At 40.1% G+C, this 22,485-nt stretch overlaps 1 protein-coding gene across 4 annotated transcripts in view; it reads left to right on the forward strand.

Annotated features, from left to right (window-relative positions):
• The first annotated feature begins 9,884 nt into the window (after window positions 1-9,884).
• SPMAP2L (sperm microtubule associated protein 2 like) overlaps window positions 9,885-22,485 on the forward strand; it is a 55,650-nt gene continuing 43,049 nt past the window's right edge. For 3 of the 4 annotated variants that reach the window (XM_060655739.3, XM_060655741.3, XM_060655742.3), the window contains exons 1-2: window positions 9,886-10,563; window positions 22,161-22,191. In XM_060655739.3, the coding sequence (XP_060511722.1) occupies window positions 9,993-10,563; window positions 22,161-22,191 (602 nt within the window). In that variant the 5' untranslated portion in view covers window positions 9,886-9,992. Of the gene's footprint in view, window positions 10,564-22,160; window positions 22,192-22,485 lie in introns of all 4 variants that reach the window. The other variant, XM_060655740.3, reaches the window with a different exon arrangement.

A 22,485-nucleotide genomic window follows, 5' to 3' on the forward strand; every position in this document is an offset into this window, starting at 1 on the left:
AACCTCAGGAAGAGACATACCCAACTCCAGCCCATTCTAGCCATCTTGTCCCACATAAACAAAGAAAAAAACAAAGACACACATGTGAAATTCACAGTCCAGAGGCACAGGCTCACTAAAAGACTGAGACCAATCATAGGACTATAGAACACTTCTCCCCCTGCCCCCAACTCACCACCACATCATTAAAGGTCTGTTTATAGCAGTTTCTTTTACTTAATTCATTATGCCTGCATATCAAGGAAAAATTACAACACATACTATAAGGCAAAAAATACAGAAGAGACATCAACCATATTCAGCATCAGAACCACACTCAGATATGGCAGAGATGTTGAGATTATCAGAACAGGAATTTAAAACAATTATGATTAATGTGATTAATGTGCTAAGAGTACTAATAGCATACAAAATCAGATTGGCTACATAAGCAGAGATGAAAATTAAGAACCAACGAGAAATCCTAGAGATTAAAACAAAAACAACTACTGTAACTGAAATGAAGAATGTCTTTGAAGAGCTTATAAGTAGACTAGACACAGCTGAGCAAAGAATCTCTTGAGTTTGAGGATATTTCAGTAGAAACCTCCAAAAATGAAAAGAAAAAAAAAAGACAAAGAAAAAAACAGAATATCCAGGTACTGTAGGAAAACTACAGAAGATGTAAAATGCATGTAATGGGAGTACCAGAAGGAGAAAAAAAAGAAAAAAAAAAAAAAGAAGAAACATTTGAAACAATAATGACCGTGAGGATTTCCCGAATTAATGTTAGACAACAAACCACAGATCCCAGAAGCTCAAAGAACATAAATGCAAAAAAACACAAAAAAAAAACCAGCAAGAAAACAAAACCTACACATAGACATATCATTTTTAAACTGCAGAGAATTAAAGATAAGAAAAAAATTCTGAAAAAAGCCAGAGGAGTAAAAAACCACCTTACCTATAGCTGAACAAAGATAAAAATTACATCCAACTTCTCCTCAGAAACCATGCAAGTAAGAAGAGAGTGAAGTGACTATTTAAAGTGTTGAGAGGAAAAACACACCAACCTAGAATTCTGTACTCTGTGAAATTATCCTTCTAAAGTAAAGGAGAAAGACTTTCTCAGATGAATAAAAATCAAGGGAATTTGTTGCCAGTAGACCTGCCTTGCAAGAAATGTTAAAAGAAATTCTTTAGGGACGCCTGGGTGGCTCAGTAAGTTGAGTGTCCAACTCTTGATTTCAGCTGAGGTCATGATCTCACGGTCAACTCTCTACAAAGATATCACAAGTAATATGTATGCACTTAACCACAGTGTATCAAAATCCATGAGGCAAAAACTTACAGAATTTCAAGGAAAACAATAGATGAATCTAGTATTATAGTTGGAAACTTCAAAACCCTCTATCAGAAATAGACAGATCCAGCAGACAGAAAACCAATGAGGACACAGTTGATATAATGGATATATTTTTGAAAAAAAATTTTTTTAATCTTTATTTATTTTTGAGAGAGAGACAGAGTGTGAGCAGGGAAGGAACAGAGAGAGAAGGACACACGGAATCCAAAGCAGGCTCCAGCCCTGAGCTGTCAGCACAGAGCTGGACACCGGGCTCGAACTCACAAACTGTGAGATCATGACCTGAGCCGAAGTCAGGCCCTCAACGAACTGAGCCACCCAGGTGCCCCAATATAATGGATATCTTTAGACTACTTCATCCAACAAAAGCAGCATACACATTCTTCTCAAGCTCACATGGAATATTCACCAAGGTAAACCACATTGTGGGCCATAAGCCATGCTTTAACAAACTTAAAAAAAAAATAAAAACCTTACAATATCTAGTGTCAGATCACAACGGAATTAAGCTAGAAATCAGTAATAGGAAGATAGCTGGAAAATCCCCCAAATACTTGGAGATTAAACAACACACTTCTAAATAACACATGGGTCAAAGAAGAATTCTCAAGAGAAATTTTAAAGTACTTTAAATGAAAATGAAAAAACAAATTATCAAAACTAGTGGGATGCAGCAAAAGTAGTACTTAGAGGGAGTTTTATTGCATTGGATGTATATATTAGAAAAGAAGAAAGATCTAACGTCGATCATCTAAGTGTAAAATGCAAAACTATAAAACTCCTGGGCAAGGGAAACAAAAGCAAAAATGAACTATTGGGACCTCATCAAAATAAAAAGCTTCTGCACAGTGAAGGAAACAATCAGCAAAACTACAAGGCAACTGACAGAATGGGGGAAGATATTTGCAAACGACATATCAAATAAAAGGTTAGTATCCAAAATCTATAAACAACTTACCAAACTCAACACCCAAAAAAACAAATAATCCAGTGAAGAAATGGGCAAAAGACAGGAATAGACACTTCTCCAAAGAAGACATCCAGATAGCCAACCGACACATGAAAAAATGCTCAACATCACTCATCATCAGGGAAATACAAATCAAAACCACAAAGAGATACCACCTCACACCTGTCAGAATGGCTAACATTAACAACTCAGGCAACAACAGATGTTGGCGAGGATGCGGAGAAAGAGGATCTCTTTTGCACTGCTGGTGGGAATGCAAGCTGGTGTAGCCACTCTGGAAAACAGTATGGAGGTTCTTCAAAAAATTAAAAATAGAACTACCCTACAACCCAGCAATGCACTACTAGATATTTATCCAAGGGATACAGGTATGCTATTTCAAAGGGACACATGCACCCCCATGTTTATAGCAGCACTATCAACAATAGCCAAAGTATAGAAAGAGCCCAAATGTCCATCGATGGATGAATGGATAAAGAAGAGGTGGTATATGTATACAATGGAGTATTACTCGGCAACCAAAAAGAATGAAATCTTGTCATTTGCAACTATGTGGATGGAACTAGAAGGTATTATGCTAAGCGAAATTAGTCAGAAAAAGACAAATATCATATGACTTCACTCATATGAGGACTTTAAGACACAGAACAAATGAACATAAGGGAAGGGAAGCAAAAACAATATAAAAAATTTTACAGGGAGAAGGACAAAACATAAGAGACTCTTAATTATGGAGAACAAACAGAGGGTTACTGGAGGGGTTGTGGGAGGGGGGGATGGGCTAAATGGGTAAGGGGCATTAAGGAATCTACTCCTGAAATCATTGTTGCACTATATGCTAACTAACTTGGATGTAAATTAAAAACTAAATAAATTATTTAAAAAAAACTCACACACACACACACACACACACACACACACACACACACACTACAAAACTCATAGAAAATAACATAGGAGAAAACCTAGATGACCTTGGGTATGGTGATGAGTTTTCAGATACAATACCAAAGGCACAATCCATGAAAAAAAAGAATTGATAAGCTGGACTTCCTTAAAATTAAAGCTTTCTGCTTTGCCAGCAACACTATCAAGACAAGCCACAGACTGGGAGAAAATATTTGCAAAATAAATATCTGATAAAGGACTCTTATCCAAAATATATAAAGAACTCTTAAGACTGAACAATAACAACACAAACAACCCAACTGAAAAATGGGTCAAAGACCCAACTGAAAAATGGGCCAAAGACCTAAACAGACACTTTGCCAAAAAAGATTTACAGATGGCAAATTAGCATATGAAAAGATGCTCCACGTCATACGTCATAAGGGAAATGCAAGTTAAAACACCTGTCAGAATGGCCAAAATCCAGACCAGTGCCACCACTAAATGCTGGTGGGGATGTGGAGTAACAGGAAATCTCACTTATTGTTGGTGGGAATACAAAATGGTACAGCCATTTTGGAAGACAGTTTGAGAGTGTTAAATATATTCTTACCACATGATTGCACTCCTTGGCATCTACCCAAAGGAGGTGAGAATTTATGTTCCCACAAATACTTTTGTATGGATGTTTATACCAGCTTTTTTCACAATTACCAAAACTTGGAAGCAACCAAAATGTCCTTCAGTAGATGAATGGATGAATAAATTATGATACATCCAGACAATGGAATATTAATCAGTGCTAAAAGGAAATGAGCTATCTAGTTATGAAAAGACACTGAGGAAACTTAAATGCATATTACTAAGTGAAAGATGATAATCTGAAAGGACTACATACTGTATGATTCCAACCAAATGACATTCTGGAAAAAGCAAAACTGTGGAGATAGTAAGATCAGTGGTTGCCAGGGGCTAGATGGGTGGGGGAAGAATGAAAGGGTGGAGAGCACAGAGGACTTTTAGGACAGTGAAACTGTGTGTGATACTATAATGATGAATACATGTATTATACACCTGTCCAAACTCATGGAATACACAACAGCAAGAATCAAGTCTAATATAAACTATGGACTTTGGGTGATAACGATGTGTCAATGTAGGTTTGTCGATGGAAACAAAATGTCCCACTCTGGTGGGGGATATTGATAATGAGGGAGGTTATGAGTGAATGGGGGATATACAGGGATTCTCTCTATGTTCTGCTCAACTTTTCTGTGAACCTAAAACTGCTTTAAAAATAGTCTATATCACTCTTACAGAAAGATGAAGAGGACCAACATGATACTGGTGGAGGAATTTACTTCCTCGCTTCGGGAACTGAAGGGAGAGAGCTCCCAGTAGTCAAAACAACAAGGGAGAAGGGAGAGATGCTAAAATTGCTCAAGCGCCTAAAACCAAAACAGAATCAGCATATCACAAGGAGCTTTCACATTTCCAGGTGACCCAAAGCCAAGACCTGATGGACCCTTTCCCAGGAGTGTGCCTGGGTCCTAAAGCAAGGCTGCTCCTTCCCCTAAACAGAGACTTCCCACACACCAGGCTGTGTTCACCCACCTGATCCATCAGAGGGTCAGTGTGGTCAGTGGATTGGAGCCAGGGGATTCCCCTCCTTCGCTGGATTTTCTACACCTTCACATGCTGGACACAGCGGTCAGCTTCTGCCTATTGATTTCTCCAATCTAAAGAATATTGGAATTACTAGAACATACCAGGAAGTATGGGACTTTCTTTCTCATCACATTAGCAATGATTTGGATTTGGGTTTCCTCCCATTAGCAGTGATTAAGAGACTAACCTTTCACTTAAACTGAATTTTCATCAACCTACTTTTCCCTGCATAGTATTTTGTAAATATTTATATGTTAAACTTAAGTTAACTATTTATGTGTTAAAATATTGCATTAAAGTTGTAAATACATACAAGTAGCAATAAAAACTTTTAGTAGTCAAAAATAATAGGCTATATTAAAAAAAACTAAGAATATGTACTCTGAATCTATTTAAAAATTTTTAATGTTTATTTATTTTTGAGAGATACAGAGAGACAGAGCATGAGCAGGGGAGGGGCAGAGAGAGAGGGAGACACAGAATCCGAAGCAGGCTCCAGGCTCTGAGCTGTCAGCACAGAGCCAGATGTGGGGCTTGAACTCAAATCACAAGATCATAACCTGAGCCAGAGTCAGACACTTAACCGACTGAGCCACCCAGGCACCCCCATACTCTGAATTTAAAAAAGAAGATTTGAAAAAAGGATTTGTTATGCAAATCCTTCCTTTTAAAATTTGGAATCTGTGGCAAAATAAAAAAAACAAATTTGGTGAAGATGATTAGCCTCTTTGAATGTTAGCGTATATCTAAGTTTGGGGTTGAAATGGAATACACTTGAACTTAGGCATACATGTGCAAAATGTTAATTGCCCTCTGAGAGATGAGACATTAGAGTGTGATACTTTAAGGTCTCTGGTTTTCTCAGCTTCAGAGCTACAGAATAATGTTGAACAGTATCATATCACAACAGCCACTTGGGTATCTAATGTCAGTCAGATTTTTTGTCTGGCCTATGAAGGTTCATCACTCAATGATTCAAGATTGTCAGAAACCCTGGATTTCAGCCTCTGCCCTAAAGACTGCCATGTACTGGTCTTTGGACAGATTCCTTAATGATATTGTGTCTTACTTGGTCTTCACTCTGGAAAAGGATCAAATCATAATGCAGACTTCTTCCAGCCCTAAACTCTGATTCCATCTCTTCCTTATGTTTTCTAAGGTAGCTGAGGGCAGATAGTTCCTGGATACCTATTTCAAAGGTGATGCCAACCACCATATGGAATGATAACTCTGTTCTTCTCTGTTCAGCCTTGTTTTCCTCACATTCTAATTTTAGTTTCTGTATTTTTTTAAAGTAATCTCTACACCTAACGTGGGGCTTGAACTCATGAACACAAGATCAAGAGTTGCATAATCCTCTGATTGAGCCAGCCAGGCACCACTAGTTTCTGCATTTTGGCAGTAAGTGATGTGACTGGAGTTTTTCCCTCAGGGAAAAGCTATTGAGTGCCAGCATGGTGGTGGCTGCTTGAGTATGATTAAAGCAGGGACTTGGGATGCTCTCAGGCTAATGAAAGAGGTACATGTCACATGGGTTTCTAATGAATTGGCATTCAGCCAAGATGGGTTTGTGTGTTGTCAAAGATGCTGCCTGGCTGTCAGTCTTCCCAACAGGCCTCACAGGTGGCATGGATTACCTTGGAGTAATGTCTGTTGCCAGCCTTCCAGGCCCAGAAACTGTTAAGTGTAGTTAGCACAATAAGAGTAGAATCTGTCTTTTCATTTATTCATTTAGTCAAAATTTATTGAGCACCAGCTATGTGCCAGAACTCTTGCAGTTAAAAATGATGGAAATTCAACTTAAATTTGTATGTCAAAAAAGGGCACTATTATCTGGGCATGAGCAGATTCAAGGGCTCAAAGATAACAAGGCTGTCTCTCCATCTCTTGGTCCTGCTAACCTCTGCAGTAAAACCTTGGATTGTGAGTAACTTGTTCTGCGAGTGTTCGACAAGACAAGCAAAAGCATTTCTAAAAAATGTTAACTTGATAAATGAGCAATGCCTTGCAATACAAGTAATACGTGACGCTGAATGTCACATGATCACAACTGAACTAATGGTTCTTCAAATTCGCTGTGATATACAAGTGCTTTGGATTACAAGCATGCTTTCGGAACAAATTATGCTCTCAAACCAAGGTTTTATTGTCTTTGGCTTCACTCAGATTCCCTCTGCAAGGAACTGCTCTCAACACCAAGCCTTCAACATTCATGTAGCTTATGATCCCAGAGTAAAAGTAATCCTCTATTTTATTCCTTCTTTCTTTTGAGAGAAAGCCAGCTTGAGTGGGGGAGGGGTAGAAAGGGGGAGAGAGAGAATCCCAAGCAGGCTCCAAGTTGTCAGCATGGAGCCCAATCTGGGGCTCAAACTCAAACCTTGAGTTCATGATCTGAGCCAAAGTCAGACACTTAGCCAACTGACCCACCCAGGGGCCCCATGAATTCTCTCTTTCCAAGCAACCATTCAGCAAATCTCATGGAGGGACAGGATTGGCTCTGCTGGGCTCACATATTGATCTCTGAACCAATCTCTGTGGCCAAATTGCCCAGACCTGGTGGGGGGAGCAGGACTAGCCCCCTCAAACCATATGGAATGAGTTCCCCACAGAAAGGACAAGTTCTACTTTTAGAAGAGGGAAGGGTTGCTAGGCAGGAAAACAAAAGTAATGATAGGTATTCATAGCCATTCACTGTGCTTAGCACAGGGCATACACCAGCCACCAGGATAGAGAATGTCCCTGTCATTAAGGAGCTTATATTCTAGCTGGGGAGCCACACACACAAATTTAAAAAGCAGTTGAAATAATTATAAATTGTGTTGAAGCAAGGATCTGAGATAGAAAATAATGGCAGAAAATAAAATTACTGTGGGCTGGAAAGACCTGAGTGGGTGATATTTAAGCCAAGACCTAAAGAATGGAAAAGAGCCAGCATGTGAAGTGAGGGAGAAGTGGGCTCCAGGCAGTAGGGACAGGTGTAGAAACATGCTGAAATGGGAGAGTTTGACATGTTAGAGAAGAATAGGGAGGCTGGAATGTAGACAGCAAGGGCGGAGGAGCCCATAGACTGGAGAGAGAGGCAAGGACAAAAATTCTGGGGCATCTTATGATGCAAAGCTTCAGATTTATTCTAAACATTGAGGTGCATGTATCCCTTCGAATTAGTATTTTTGTATCCCTTGGGTAAATAGTAGTGCAATTGCTGGATTGGAGGATAGTTCTATTTTTAACTTTTTGAGGAAACTCCATAGGTTTTCCAGAGTGGCTGCACAATTTTGTAGTCCCACCAAGAGTGTAAGAAGGTTCCCCTTTCTCCAGATCCTCACTTGAGGTTTATTCTAAATAGTTTGGAGTGTCGTAATTGTCATTACACCAGTTTGAGGGCTGATGGTGGCCTGGACTGGCATTGGTGAGATGTACTGGCAAAGGAGATAAAAAGAAAAGGATGAATTAAAAACACATTTGAAGAATGAACTGGAGTTGCTGATGCCCTGTGGGTAGAGAGGGAGATGAGGGAAAGAGAGAATCCAGATCAATTCCTAAATTTCTCCCTAGAAAGACAGAAGTCATTTTCATGAGATTGGTTTATAAAATTAGAATGCCAATATATAATTGCGATGTGGACCAGAATCCATTCTGTGTGATCCTAATCCCTACCAGTGAGCAAAATCCCTGGAAAGCCGGTCCTGTCAGAAAGTTGCCTGGGGGGCATGATGTATTGATACAGAGTGATGTCATGTCAGAGATCCATCTTGAGAGGGCCTGAAGAACTAGCTGTATGTAATATTTGCAGTCTTTGGAGTTGGAACCTCTCCCCTCTACAATTTTTGAATACGCATAACCACTAAGATAGGATATTTGAAGACATTCCATTTAGTGGTAGACTAGTACTGTTTTGGGGTGCCTCTTTAAGGCAAATTTACATAACTCTTGCCTGATTGTTCATGTATTGAGTTAAAACTCTCTGATAGCTTTATTTCTCCTTTCCCCAATTTTTTGAGATGTACTTCTTGAATTTCCATACAGTACTGCACATGTCTATATCATGTCTAAGGGAGAGAGATTTCCTGATTGAGGTATGCCACTCTCTTCTTGTTCCAATCTAGATGACATCCACAATCCAAAATGTTTCTCTTTTAACTTTTTGACCTGTGAGGCAAAGTATATCCAAGGAATACCAAGTAGTGTACAAAAAGTATACTTGGGATTGAGAGATGTCCAAAGATCACTTACCTCTAAAAATCTCTTAGCTTAAAAATGGTAAAAAAGAGAAAGGGGGTTGCCAAAAACAGGGTTATAAAAATTTTGGTATATTGTGTTTAAAAGATACCACATTTAACAAATTAATGTTAACATGCACACGCATACCACACTTAAACTTATGCTGTTCACAAGCTAATACAGGATTTATAAAAAACGATTTATAGTACACTTCAGTAGACAGTGTGCCCTATAACGAGACACAAGATGTAGATGAATATAATCTCTTTTAATCCTGTGTTTGTGACTTGTGTGTAGAACTTCACGTGAAGGCAAATTTAAAAATCTAAATTTGAGATTTCTCCTGAATATTAAGTTTGGACCAAATGACATATTGGTCTCACCCATCTCCCACACCCACATTATGATTGTTGTGCATTTACTAGACACTGATGGAAATCAATCTTAGAGATCGAGGGCCTTAGACTATTACTCCTCCCAGCGTGATTAGGGAACAAAGGCCTAAGGAGAACCGGCGCCAGAGAACCTCTGAACCGAAAAGGGACCCGGCTCTGCTGCCTGAGCGTTGCTGTAACTACACTGAAAGCTGGTATGTTCGGCCTCAAGGCCTCGGCAAGTAACACAGAGCTACCGAGAGCGCTCGGGAGTCCTCGCCGGTAACACCGGGAACTGCGGCTCAGGACCTCGCGGGTTTCTCTCGGCCGGCTAGCGCGCGCAGGTGGGCTCCTGGAGCAGGCGCGTCCCCTTGGCAACCGGAGAACTTGCCGGGAGGGCCCCAGGGCGGGGCTGGCCGGGCGCTGGGCGGGCTGGGGCGGGGCTTGGGCACCGCCCACCCCAGGTCCCTCGGGTCGCTCAGAAGACAAACAGCGCGCCTGTGTCCGGTCGAGAGGGTGGGCGCCAATGGAGAACCAAGAACATTCAGGCTCATCAGCGTTTTCGGATGGGCATGACACGACAGAAGTAGCCGTTCCCCGCGAAGCCCATCCGAAGCCCTTTGTAGTCAGGCTCCTCGACGTGCACAAGCTTGAGGAGCCGGAGGAACCCGAAGAACCCGAAGAACCCGAGGAACCCGAGGAGCCGGAGAAACCCGAGGAGCAGGAGAAACCCGAGGAGCAGGAGGAACCGGGGGAGGCCAACGGGCAGACCACGCGAGACCGGGGCATTGAATTTTATGGGTCCGAGGAGACATCTGAACCCTACGAGCCCCCCGAACTCTATGAGCCCCAAGAGCCCCACGAACCCTACGAGCCCCACGAACTCTATGAGCCCCAAGAGCCCCACGAAGCCTACGAGCCCCATGCACTGCGCAATCACAGTAAACGCCTGGGATCCCGTAAGCCCCGGGGGCCCTTTGCTTCCCGAGAGACCCACAAGCCCCACAAAGCCGAGTTGCTTCCCAGCGCCGCCGTAGTGACCGCCCCTTCTCTGGTGACCAGATTCCCGCCACGGATTCCGCTATCTTGCCTGAGCGGTAGGTGCTGGGGCCCTTCCAGAGACACTGAGCAACCCCGCCCTATGTAGAACTCGGGGTTCTAATGTGGATGTTTGCATGCAAGAGCTCACCTGTTTTAAAGGAAGGTAATTTTTGTGTCGTTTACCTGCTGCTTTGCAGTCATCTGATGAGTAATTGAGACTCTGGTAAAGAGAAACTGAATCTCTTCACTCTCTTCCTCTCTTCACCTGATGACTTCCTAGCCTTGGTTATTCATTGTAACTTCTCTTTGAAGCCCTTAATTCTCCACTACAGTTAGTCACTGCATTTTCTCTGGGTTGCCACTTCAAACATTACTTCTATTATAGCACTTAAGATTTTGTACTACATCGTTATCTTTCTCCCCAATTAAAGGATGGCATCCTTGAAGGGAGGATGGCATCCTTGAAGGGAGGATATTTTTGTCAGTGTTTGGCACATGGTGGTACTCAATAAATGCTAGCTATTACATGGTTAAAGTTGTAGTAACAAAATACTCCAGAGGAATTTAAAATGTACATTTACTAAATGCTTATAGTCCTCACCAAGTTCACAAAGTGGCAGAGCTGACGGATCTTGGGTATAAACATCCCTTGCTCTAACCCCATTGATTCACTTATGACCTCTCCTTGATGACCCCACCCAAAACAATTCTTTGTCCAAACTGGGCTTCCAGTCCCTCAGCTGACCACTTTTACTCTCATGTTCTCCTAGACTCCTCTTTATCAGCTTCCATTCTATGGTCTATCAGGGGCTCACCTATTTCCCCACTCCATTTACTCTTTGGCTATCTACCATACTTCTCCTGGCAAAACCCCAACCCAGGTTAAACTTAACCATCCACCCTCTGCGTACACCTGAGCAGCTGACTCTTGCTGTACAAAGTCACACAATCATATAATTGCTTTTATTTCAACATGACTACAAATCTTAGTCAATCATTTGATACTTCTAGCAATCCCACTTTATTCACTAGTAAGTTAGTTCTCCTAGTCTCTGAGAAGGTGACTAACTGTCCTCTTTACCTTCCTCCAAATGTTATACTTTTGGCCTCCAAACAGGTGAAGACTGCCTTACACTTAATTGAGCAAATAGAAGCAATCAGTCATGAGCTCTCTTATTTCTTTTTTTTTTTTTTACCACTAATCTATTGCCTTGCCCAAATCTATACTTATAGATTCTTTTTCCATATTTCAGAGAAGAAATGTGCCTTTTTCTATGAAAACAAAGTCTTCCATTTGTGGTTTGGATTCCACTCTTGTCTCCTGAAGAACTTTGTTCTTGCCACAATCACACCTGTCTCCTACAGAATTAATTTCTCCATTTCTAATGAATCAGTCCCACGAATGCTCACATATACTCTATAAACATACACTCTAGAACCTTTCATCTTAAAAAAAAAAAAACCCTTGACCCCATGTCCTCTTCAGACCCCTCCTTTTCCCCCCATTGCCATCATTTTTCTGTTCTTCACTGCAAAACTTGTCCAAAAAGTTGTCTATACTCACTGACTCCATTTCTCCACCCATTATTCTCTCCTCAACCCACCTAGTTAGGCTTCTTTTCCCTCCACTCCACTGAAACTGCTCTAATTTACTGGCTTTCTCTCCACTGCCAACCTTATCATGCATGAAATTTCAGTATTCACATGGATTATTCACTTGGCTTCTCAGTTCTTTGACCTCGCTTTGTTTTTTTTTTTTTTTAATTTTTTTTAACACTTATTTATTTTTGAGACAGAGAGAGACAGAGCATGAATGGGGGAGGGTCAGAGAGAGGGAGACACAGAATCCGAAGCAGGCTCCAGGCCCTGAGCTGTCAGCACAGAGCCGGACGCGGGGCTCAAACTCACGAACTGCAAGATCATGACCTGAGCCGAAGTTGGATGCCCAACCGACTGAGCCACCCAGGTGCCCCTGACCTCCTCACTTTGAATGATGGTGTCCTTCATCCCATCTTAGGCACCCACTCCTCTAGTCTTTGTAATGTCAATTGCTGTGCCATTTCCAAAATTTCCTTATTAAGCACTCTAATCTCTAACCATATCATATCTTTCCAGCTCACTCTTCCTCCTTGTACCCCCCATCAATTCTTCAACTTCAAAAGGTCCTCTAACCTATTGATGCTATTAACCATTCACTACCTTTTGTATATATATCACTACCTTTTGTCCTCTGTCTCCCTTTACTTAACTTGATAGTCCATGGTCCACCAGTGGAATCACTCCTTTGCACATATCCTTACCTCCCTTGCTTCTCCTTCTGTCGTTCTTGCCCAGTTCAGTCCAGTTCTTGCCTGCACTTGAAAACCAATGACAAGAGAAAAACAACTATCCTCACTGATTTTAAATTAACCTTGAAATTCAAATGGGCTCTCAGTGCAAACGTACTACATTTCCCCTGTCAATCTATTTTCCAGCATGGAATCTACCAAACTCCCAGCATCTGTACATATATATACTCTACCTTTTCTCCTGTTAAAAATGGATAAACTGTCCTTATTCCTATTAAAGGCCATTCTCTCAACCTGTATGTTGGATTGCATCTTATCTAACTTTAAGCTCTTTGCTCCTAAAATTAGCCCCTCTTCTCTCCTGCATCATTTTATTCTCTCTACTGGGTCATGCAGCACATGAACATGCATCAATAACTCCTGTCTAAAAAAAAAAAAAAACAAACTCCCTTAACCCCATGTTGAGGAAAAATTCCTCAAAAACAGTAGTTGTCTATAAGTCATTATCTCCATATACTCTCTTCTCATTCTCTTGAGAACCCACTTAAATGTTCATCTCCTCTATTTGGCTGAAGTTGCTTTTGTTGAGGTCATAATGACCTCTGCCTTGCCAGAATCAATGGTTAATTCTTTATCCTCATCTTATTAATTTGACACATTCACTCCCTCTTTCTTGGAAGTCTTTATTTGTCTTCATTGTCATCCTACCTCATCAATTGTTCCCGACTCCGTTTTCTTTCCTAGATCCTCCTTCTCTTTCCAGCCTCTAGGTTCCCTGGGTTATGTCATCAGTTCCATGGCTTTAATTGTATGCTGGTAACTTCTCAAATTTCTCCCTTGAGCTCCCAAGTTTTATAACCATTGTCTATTTAATATCTGTACCTGAATATCTAGTAGGCATGTAAAATTGAACGTGTCCATGACTGAGCTCTTACTTGCACACTCAAGCTTGTTCTTTCTTTATCGTTCCCCTTTTCAGCAAATGGTACCATCACTCATTCATCCAGGTGCTAGGATAAAAAACCTTGGAGTCATTCTTGACACCTGTTTTTCTCTTACACTCAGCCTCCAAACCCATTTGCAAACCCCAATTTTAAGATATATCATAACTGACCATTTATTAACATCTAAAGCTTCCGCCTTTGTAAGCCACTGTCATCTCTTGCTTGGTCTACCACAGTAGCTTTCAGCTTACTCTTGCTTCCACTCTGGTCCTATCCTGCCTGCCCCCCGCCCCTGCCACCCCCCCCCCCCAGTTTATTGTTCATATAGTAATCACAGATCTTTAGAACATAAATTATATGCAGGTCTTCTGCTTTCACCTCTCCAGAGGGGGGGTTCTCATCTCACTTAGTTTGTAATCTAAAGTCCTTAGCAGGCCTGCAAGGTCCCACATGATCTGGACCCTGCCTGCCTCCGCAACCAAATGTCCCACCACTCTCCACACCATCTCTAGTCTCAAGCCACGTGGGCCTCCTTGCTCCCATCTCATGGTCATTTCATTTGGCTTTTTCCTCTGAACTTGCATTGGAGGCACTGGATTTGAAGGTGAAGGAAGAAGGGTTGGAGAAATAGTAATTTTTTTTTTTGGCTCAGTCAAACTGGATGCTATTTTATAAAATAAGTATGCCACCCTTGCTATATAATCCTGCCTGTGGCTTCCTGTTGCTCTTAGCATAAACCAAACCTTTGCAAGGGTCTCTAGAGTTCCATGGGTCCCCTAACCTCACCTTCTTCTGTTCTTCCTCCTGCTTACTCTGCCCCAGTCATACCGGCTTCTTTTCTGTTCTCTAAAAGGCCAATCCCATACCTGCTCTGGCCTCAGAATCTATATTTGTGGTTTTGTCTCCCAAGATACTGTGTTTCAGAATTTTGTCTCATGATTAATTCCTATTCAGATCCCAGTCCACATTTTTATTTTATTTTGTTTTGGTTGGGTTTTTTCTTTTTCTTAAAAATTTTTTTCAGCCGAGTTTATATTTAAATTCCAGTTTGTTATGGGGCACCTAGCTGGCTCAGTCAGTGGAGCGTGCAACTCTTGATCTCCAGGTTGTGAGTTCAAACCCCACACTGGATGTAGAGATTACTTAAAAGGTTTTCCTTAAAAATCTTTAAAAAAAATTCCAGTTAGTTAACAAAGTGAAATATTAGTTTCAGGTGTAGAATTTAGTGATTCAACACTTACATCACCTGGTGCTTATCACAAGGGCACTCCTTAATCCCCATTACCTATTTAACCCATCCTCCCACCCACCTCCCCTCTGGTCACCATCAGTTTGTTCTCTATAGTTAAGAGTCTGGTTCTTGGTTTTTCCTCATGTTTGTTTGTTATGTTTCTTAAATTCCACATATGAGTGAAATCATATGGTATTTGTCTTTCTCTGCCAGTCCACATTTAAAAGGTGAGAAAGCCTAGCTCTTAGAGGGCTTTCCCTGTCCATGATGCCTAAAGTAGCCCCCTCTGAACTAGTGTGATGATGAGACTCTCAAAAGTTCTCAGACTCTGCTTTAGAAAATAAATACTGTTTTAAAACTCCCAATCTTCTCAATTGCTTTCTAGATTTTCCTTGTTAAAAATTCTAAGTCTTTACATCAATTCCCTTAGTAAAGCTAAATAAGCATCCAGCATATTTGCATAATATTTACATAAAATAGCGTAAATATTAGGCAATATTTAGCCAACATGTCACCATGCTTCTGTTCACTCAATAAGATTTCTTCCTCCAACAAACATTTGGGGTACATGAGTGACTCAATTCGGTTAAGCATCTGATTCTTGGTTTTGGCTCAGGTAATGATCTCACCGTTTGTGAGTTTGAGCCCTGCGTTGGGCCCTGTGCTGACAGTGCAGACCCTTCTTGGGATTCTCTCTCTCTCTCTCTCTCTCTGCCCCTCCCTGCTCTCTTTTTCTCAAATAAATAAACTTTAAAAACAAACATTTGCTGAGCATCTACTAAAGCACTCTTTGTGTCCTGTGGGGGTGTAAAGATGACTGAGACATGGCAGTTTGGTTGTGTGCATATTTTAAAAATTTATAGTATAGGGCCGATCATCTTACTAATATATCATCACCTAATCATGGGTGTCACTGTTAAAATTTATTGAGCACTTAATATATTCAGGGTGTAGACACTGAGTTGTAGATGAGTAAGACAAGGATCCTGTCCCTGAAGGGCTGTCAGTGTGATTGGGAAGGCTGAACATGTTGATAACAATAACACATCCGTATAGCATACAAAGTAAAGTGATTGGAGTATCCTACGGGATACTTCATTTTTCTGAGTTTAATGGCAATACAACTTCTATTTTTAATGGAGAAGAAAGGCTCAGAAAAAAATAGGAACAAAGTATTCATTTAAGCTACTTACCTAAAATAGGCTGAAATAGAGATTAAATACTTAATCTCAAGCATACAGAACTCAGAGTACTTAACTTGGATTTATAAGGGATTAGAGAAGTAATAAAAGCAAGAATCTCAGGCAAGTGAGGGGGTATGGAGGGAAATCATATTGAGTAAATTTTTTTTTTAATATAAAGCTATTTTGAAATTTGTAAGATATTTACATGATTAAAAAACCAAAACAATAGAAGACTACGAGGAAATGTCTACCTCCCACTCTGTTCCCTCTCTCCCTTTTTTAAAATGTTTATTTAGTTTTTTAATCATTTTTTTAAATGTTTATTTATTATTGAAAGACAGAGAGAGAGCATGAGCATGGGAAGGAGAGACAGAGAGAGGAGGAGACACAGAATCCCAAGCAGGCTCCAGGCTCTGAGCTGTCAGCACAGAACCCAATGCGGGGCTCGAACTCACAAACTGCGAGATCATGACCTGAGTTGAAGTTGGACATTTAACTGACTGAGCCACCCAGGCGCCCCTCTCCCCTTTTATAAGTAACCACTTTTATTCATTTCTATGCATCTTTATATAAATTCAAGAAAATACTGTACAAGCTTATGTGTGTGTTCCCCCTTTCTTATCAAAGGGTAGCGTAAGCCATACTGTTCTTCACTCTTTACTTGACAGCGTATCTTCCCATATAACTAAATATAGAGTTTTTTCATTAAAAAAAAGAAAAAGAAAAGCAGATGCCCCATGTTTTGTTACATAGTTGTGCCACTACTAGTTTAACACCTTGTTTGTTTCCAGGATGTTGCTATTATAAGCAATGCTATAATAGATAAACCTGTACGTGATGTCATTTAGTACATGTCATGCAGTTATATCTGTAGAATAAATTTCCAGAAGTGAGATCACTGAAGGGTAAACACATCTGGAACTTTGGTTTAACAAAATCACCCTCCATGGGAGTTGATGCCCACGAGCAATGGAATTGTCTCTTTCTCTATAGCTTCACCATTGTAGTGTGTGTTTGAACTGCTGGCTTTTTGAAAATCTAATTGATGAAAAACTAGCATGTCAATTAAGCTTTAATTTGCATTTATCTTACCATCTGAATGACATTAAGCATCTTTATATATATATATATATTTTTTCATGTCCTTTGCCTATTCTATTTTCCTTTTGAGTTGCTAGGTATTTTTCTTACTTGAAGGATTAGCCCTTCGTCTGGGATATGTATGACCTATTTTTTCTGTTTATTAATGGTCTCTTTGTCTTTGCTTATTTTTATTTTGTTTTATTTTGCCATAAAATATTTTTATAATAACATTTATCAGTCATTTCTTTTTTAGCTTCTGTATGGAATCATATTTAGAAAGTCCTTCTTCCCCTTGCAGGTTATGAAGGAATTACCCATGTGTCTTCTTTTATAATCTTTAAAAAAAACATTTAAATCTTTTGATCCATTTGGAATTTATTGTGGTGTTTGGTATGAGTTATAAAGTGTTTTTAAAGTTTTTTAAAAATTAATTAATTAATCTATATTTATTTATTTATTTATTTTTATTTAGAGAGAGCATGGGCCAGGGAGGGGGCAGAGGGAGAGAGAAAAATCTTAAGCAGGCTCCACGCTCAGCACAAAGTCCAATGTGGGGCTTGATCTCACGACCATAAGCTCATGACCCCAAGATCATGACCTGAGTTGAAATCAAGAGTCTGACGCTTAACTGATAAAGCCACCCAGGTGCCCCTTGTGTGGGTTATAAATCCAGCTTTCTTAGCAGCTACCAGTTGCCAATGCTGTCTTCACATAGATGAAGTTGGGTAAAAATGAACATGAAAAATAGATTTGAAATTTGAGAAAATGTGTCACAAAAGTGCTAGTTTTGATCTCTAGTTTGCACAGAAGTCCCTGGTTTCTGTTGTCGTCATTGTCATAGTTTAACCAAATGGAAGGACTTGCCCTTTTTCCTGCCTCTATCTTCCCACCTTCAACCAAAACCCTTTCCCACGCTCTCCTATTTCTTGCCCAATGACCCAGAGCTAAGGCAGTGGGGAGCACAGTGCTAGGGAGCTGTGCCTAGGAGAGGATTAAGAAGAATGAACAGTAGTAATGGATCACATAGCTTATTATGTCATATCAAAGAATATCCCACTGTTTACATAGTCACACCCAAAATAGAAATGGACTGCTTCAAGACCAATCTTCAAAACAATAGTGTACACAAAACAAGCACAAATTTTACTTCAAAAAGCCTTGAAAAATAAAGTAGGTCTCTTACTGAAGTATCTTGAAGGGATACATAAGAGCAAAACCTGCTAAAATGCTCTTGAAGCATTTCTCTTCCCAGGTCCCAATCATCATGACAGCTAATCTCCAAAAATACCTTTCCTATTTCTCTCAAACTCCACCTTGACTCTCTCTTACCCTATCTTCCTGTGCCCCCTGGATCTATTCTGAGATGTGCTTCCTGCCTTTACTTTGTAGGTCATTTGTACACCATTTGGTACAACCCAGGACTAGAGGCTGAGCATCTCAAACATGGGCTCCTTAGGAGTCAGGGTAGAGGACAAAGTGGAGAACAGCTATACTTTAATATTTCATCCTTGTCATGTTACAGAATACTTTACTTGTGCTTGCAATGGGACTCACAGTGAACAATGCCTCGTCACTGCCGTCAGGGAACAGATTTAGTCATGCTCTCTCCCAGCAGATGGCAGCCTTCTCTTTTAAATGGCTTGGACCATCCCATTTGTAGCTGGAGGTGGCAATGTGTGTGATGTGGTTTGTGTGTTACAGAATAAAATACAGACATTTAAGGCGTGTAACAGCCATAATGTTCTGATTATCTCTTAGAGGGAGATGCTATTCATCATTTTGCTCCAAACTCTGGCAGGGCTCATTGGATCTGGCCCAACCACAAATTGTGCTGTCCTCTCCTTTGCTCACTTCTCTCTAGCCACCCTGACCAACTGTCCTACTGTGCCTTTTGCTTGATTCCACCTCAGCCTTTATGCTTGTCATTTCTCCTGTCTGAAATGCTTTCCCTCTCTCTCCTGGTGAGAGTCAGGATTTGGTTCTGGGCTGTCTGATTCCAGAGCCAGTAGCCTTACTCATTAAACAATATTGTGGTAGAGCCCAAACTTGTCTGCTTTGAAAAATACCAGTGCTTGTGTTCCACCTCCAAAGATTGTGGATTTAATTGGTCTAGGGTGTGGTCTAGGCCCTACAATTTTTTTTTTTTAACATTTATTTATTTTTGAGAGACAAAGTGAGCAGGAAAGGGGCAGAGAGAGAGGGAGACCCAAAATCCAGAGCAGCCTCTAGGCTCCGAGCTATCAGCACAGAGCCCAATGCAGGGCTCAAACCTATGAACCATGAGATCATGACCTGATCCAAAGTCCGATGCTTAACCAACTGAGCCACTCAGGTGCCCCTGGGCCCTACAATTTTTAAACATCCCAGGGTGATTCTAGTTTGGAAACCATTGTAACACTGCCTTGCTTGGGACATTAGCTAACAATAGCCACCTGAGAGCTATTCTATTCCACCAATTGGTAAGATAACATCAAAAGTATTTCCAAAATTAGAGTGCAGTCTCTACCTGTGGGAGAAACTACCATGATAGGGCAATAGGAAAAGTGTTTTCATTCATATTATCAATATTTGTAGAATTTTTTTTAAGATTTATTCAGTGTTATACTGACTTTCTGACCTGTGTATATAAAGCTGAAAACCAAGCTTGGTGATACGTGAAAAGTCCATGGGACAAGCGTTGCATCTGTCATGAGGGACAGCATGACTGGGCACAAGGGGTGTATTTGTAGGGCTACTCTTCCCTTTTCCTTAGGTCTGAATCAGTTTAGCCTTAAAAAGCAGAGTAATAGGGGGCTTCTGGGTGGCTTAGTAGGTTAAGCATCAGACTCTTGATTTCAACTCAGGTCATGATCTCACGGTTTGTGGGATCGAGCCCCACGTGCATCTCTGCACTGAGTGTGGAGCCTGCTTGGATTCTTTCCCCCTATCTCTCTGCCCCTCCCTACCCCCTCAAGATAAGTAAACATTAAAAAAAGAGTAATAGAAAAAATCCCAATTCAAAAATTCCATTTACTTTTTTTTCTTTTTTTAAGTTTGTAGCCTATCTCCTACTCTGCTGTAAACTCCTTGAGAGGTGAACATGTCCTGCTTATTTTTGTTCTCTGAGCACTGCTACACATAGTGGGAGCCCAATCAATACTTGGTTGCTGTGTTTCCTGTATTGCTCCTACCTTGATACATTAAAGTAGTAACTAATAATTCGGACTACCATGCATCTACTATTTGCAGAGTACTTTACATATATGTCAGTACTCTTTATACACACATACCTATTACTCTCCTATCTGAGAAGGGATACTGAGTCTCAGAGAAGGTAAGTAACTTATCCAAGGTTGTATAGCTGAGTCACAGAACTGGGGTTTGAGTCATGTTTGATGCCAGAGAACACTCACTTTTCATTACCCAAAACACTTCAGAGGGTAGGAAATGATATTTCAGAATTCTCAGATATGATTAAAAACTCCAAGAAGAAACTGGAACAATCTGCCCTTCTGTGGCCTATTATAAAAGGCCTTTACATAGCTTGGCATGTGTGATTGCCTACATTTTCCCACATTTAGAAAAAAACTAAACATGATTTTTAATTTGCTTTACCATTTCTTCTGTTTTGAACATTTCAGGTGGACCCAATTTTCCACTGATAATGCAATGAACACGTTTGTGCATCCATTTTTGCCTGCACTTGGAATGATTTCTTTAGGGTACATTTCTACAAGTAGAATTAGATTAAGGACATAAACATTGCTGACTTATACTGCCAAATTATTTTTCGTAAAGTGTACTAGTTTAGATTTCTACCAGCAGTACACAAAAATACTCATCTCATTTTACTCTTCTTTTTTTTATAAATATATTTATTTTGAGAGAGAGAGAAAAAAAAAACATAAGCAGGGAAAGGGCGGAGAGAGAAGGGGAGAGAGAGGATTCCAAGCAGGCTCCACACTGTCAGCACGGAGTGCAGAACCTGACCTGGGGCTCAAACTCAAAAACTGCAATATCATGACCTGACCTGAAATTGAGAGTCAGACACTTAACTGACCTAGCCATCCAGGCACCCTTTGTCTTACTCTTCTAATTTCATTATCCTTTGCAAAATTCTTTTGCTAATTTTATAGTTAAAAAAAAAAAATCTCATCCTTTACTTACATTGTTTTGATTACAAGTAAACATGAACTTTTTCTTTTATTTATGTCTTACCAAATACATCTATATATGTTTTTATGCCTTCATATATGTTTTTATGTCTTCCTATATTAATTCAGTTTCTATCCTTTGTCCATTCAACTTTTGACACATACCTTGGTGTTTTCATATTCATCTACACTTTTATAATCTTCAGGTATTAAGACTTTAATAACCCTTTGTCATCTTATTGCCAAATATTTTCATTTCCTCTTTAAGTTTTAATTTTTGGCACCCAGAAGTTTTAAGTTTTAAATATTTTAATCTATTTATCTTTTCCCTCTATATCTTTTGTTGCCTTTAACTGAGATTAAAATCCAGTGATTAAGTAGATATTCTCTTACTTTTGCCCTAATTCAACTTTAAAAAAAAAGTGTTTATTTTTGAGAGCAGGGGAAAGGGCAGAGAGAGGGAGAGAGAGAATCCCAAGCAGGCTTTGCACTGACAGTGCACGAGGCTCAATCCCACAAACCTGAGATCATGACCTGAGCCAAAATCAAGAGTCAGACGCTTAAACGACTGAGCCACCTAGGCGTCCTCTAATTCAACTTTTTAAAAAAGTATTTAACTCTTTGATTTACTTGTGGTTTATTTTGGTACATGCTGTGACATATTTAATTTGGCCATTCCCCTAGATAGTTATTTTTCACAGTCTCTTTTTGTATTGATTTGTGATGCTGTCTTTATCATGTCTTTGATTCTTATTGAATATAATGTTTGCTTTTACTTTTCTTCTTATAGATACTGGTCCCTTTGGCATTGCAAGGAAATGGTAAGATTGTAGGTGTACTACTATTCTCCCAGACTCTAACTAGCTGATGGTGCAGACTCAATCTGGGGCATCTGAAGGGAAAGCCTATCTTGGGGGTTCCTGTGCTTTTTCTTGGTCATAAGGCCCTTTTCTAATTCCCACAGAAAAAGGAAACAAGAGGGTTAAAGTGGTTAAGAAGTGAGATGGGGGAAGAAGATGAAGATGTAGAACTCTCCTTAGATTCACTCAGCGTTTTACTTGTTTGCTAAATACTAGGTGTATGTTACATGTTAGGCCTGAACCTTTAAGGGACTT

Source organism: Panthera onca, chromosome B1 (assembly GCF_046562875.1).
Source record: "Panthera onca isolate mPanOnc1 chromosome B1, mPanOnc1 haplotype 2, whole genome shotgun sequence".
Classification (NCBI taxonomy): domain Eukaryota; kingdom Metazoa; phylum Chordata; class Mammalia; order Carnivora; family Felidae; genus Panthera; species Panthera onca.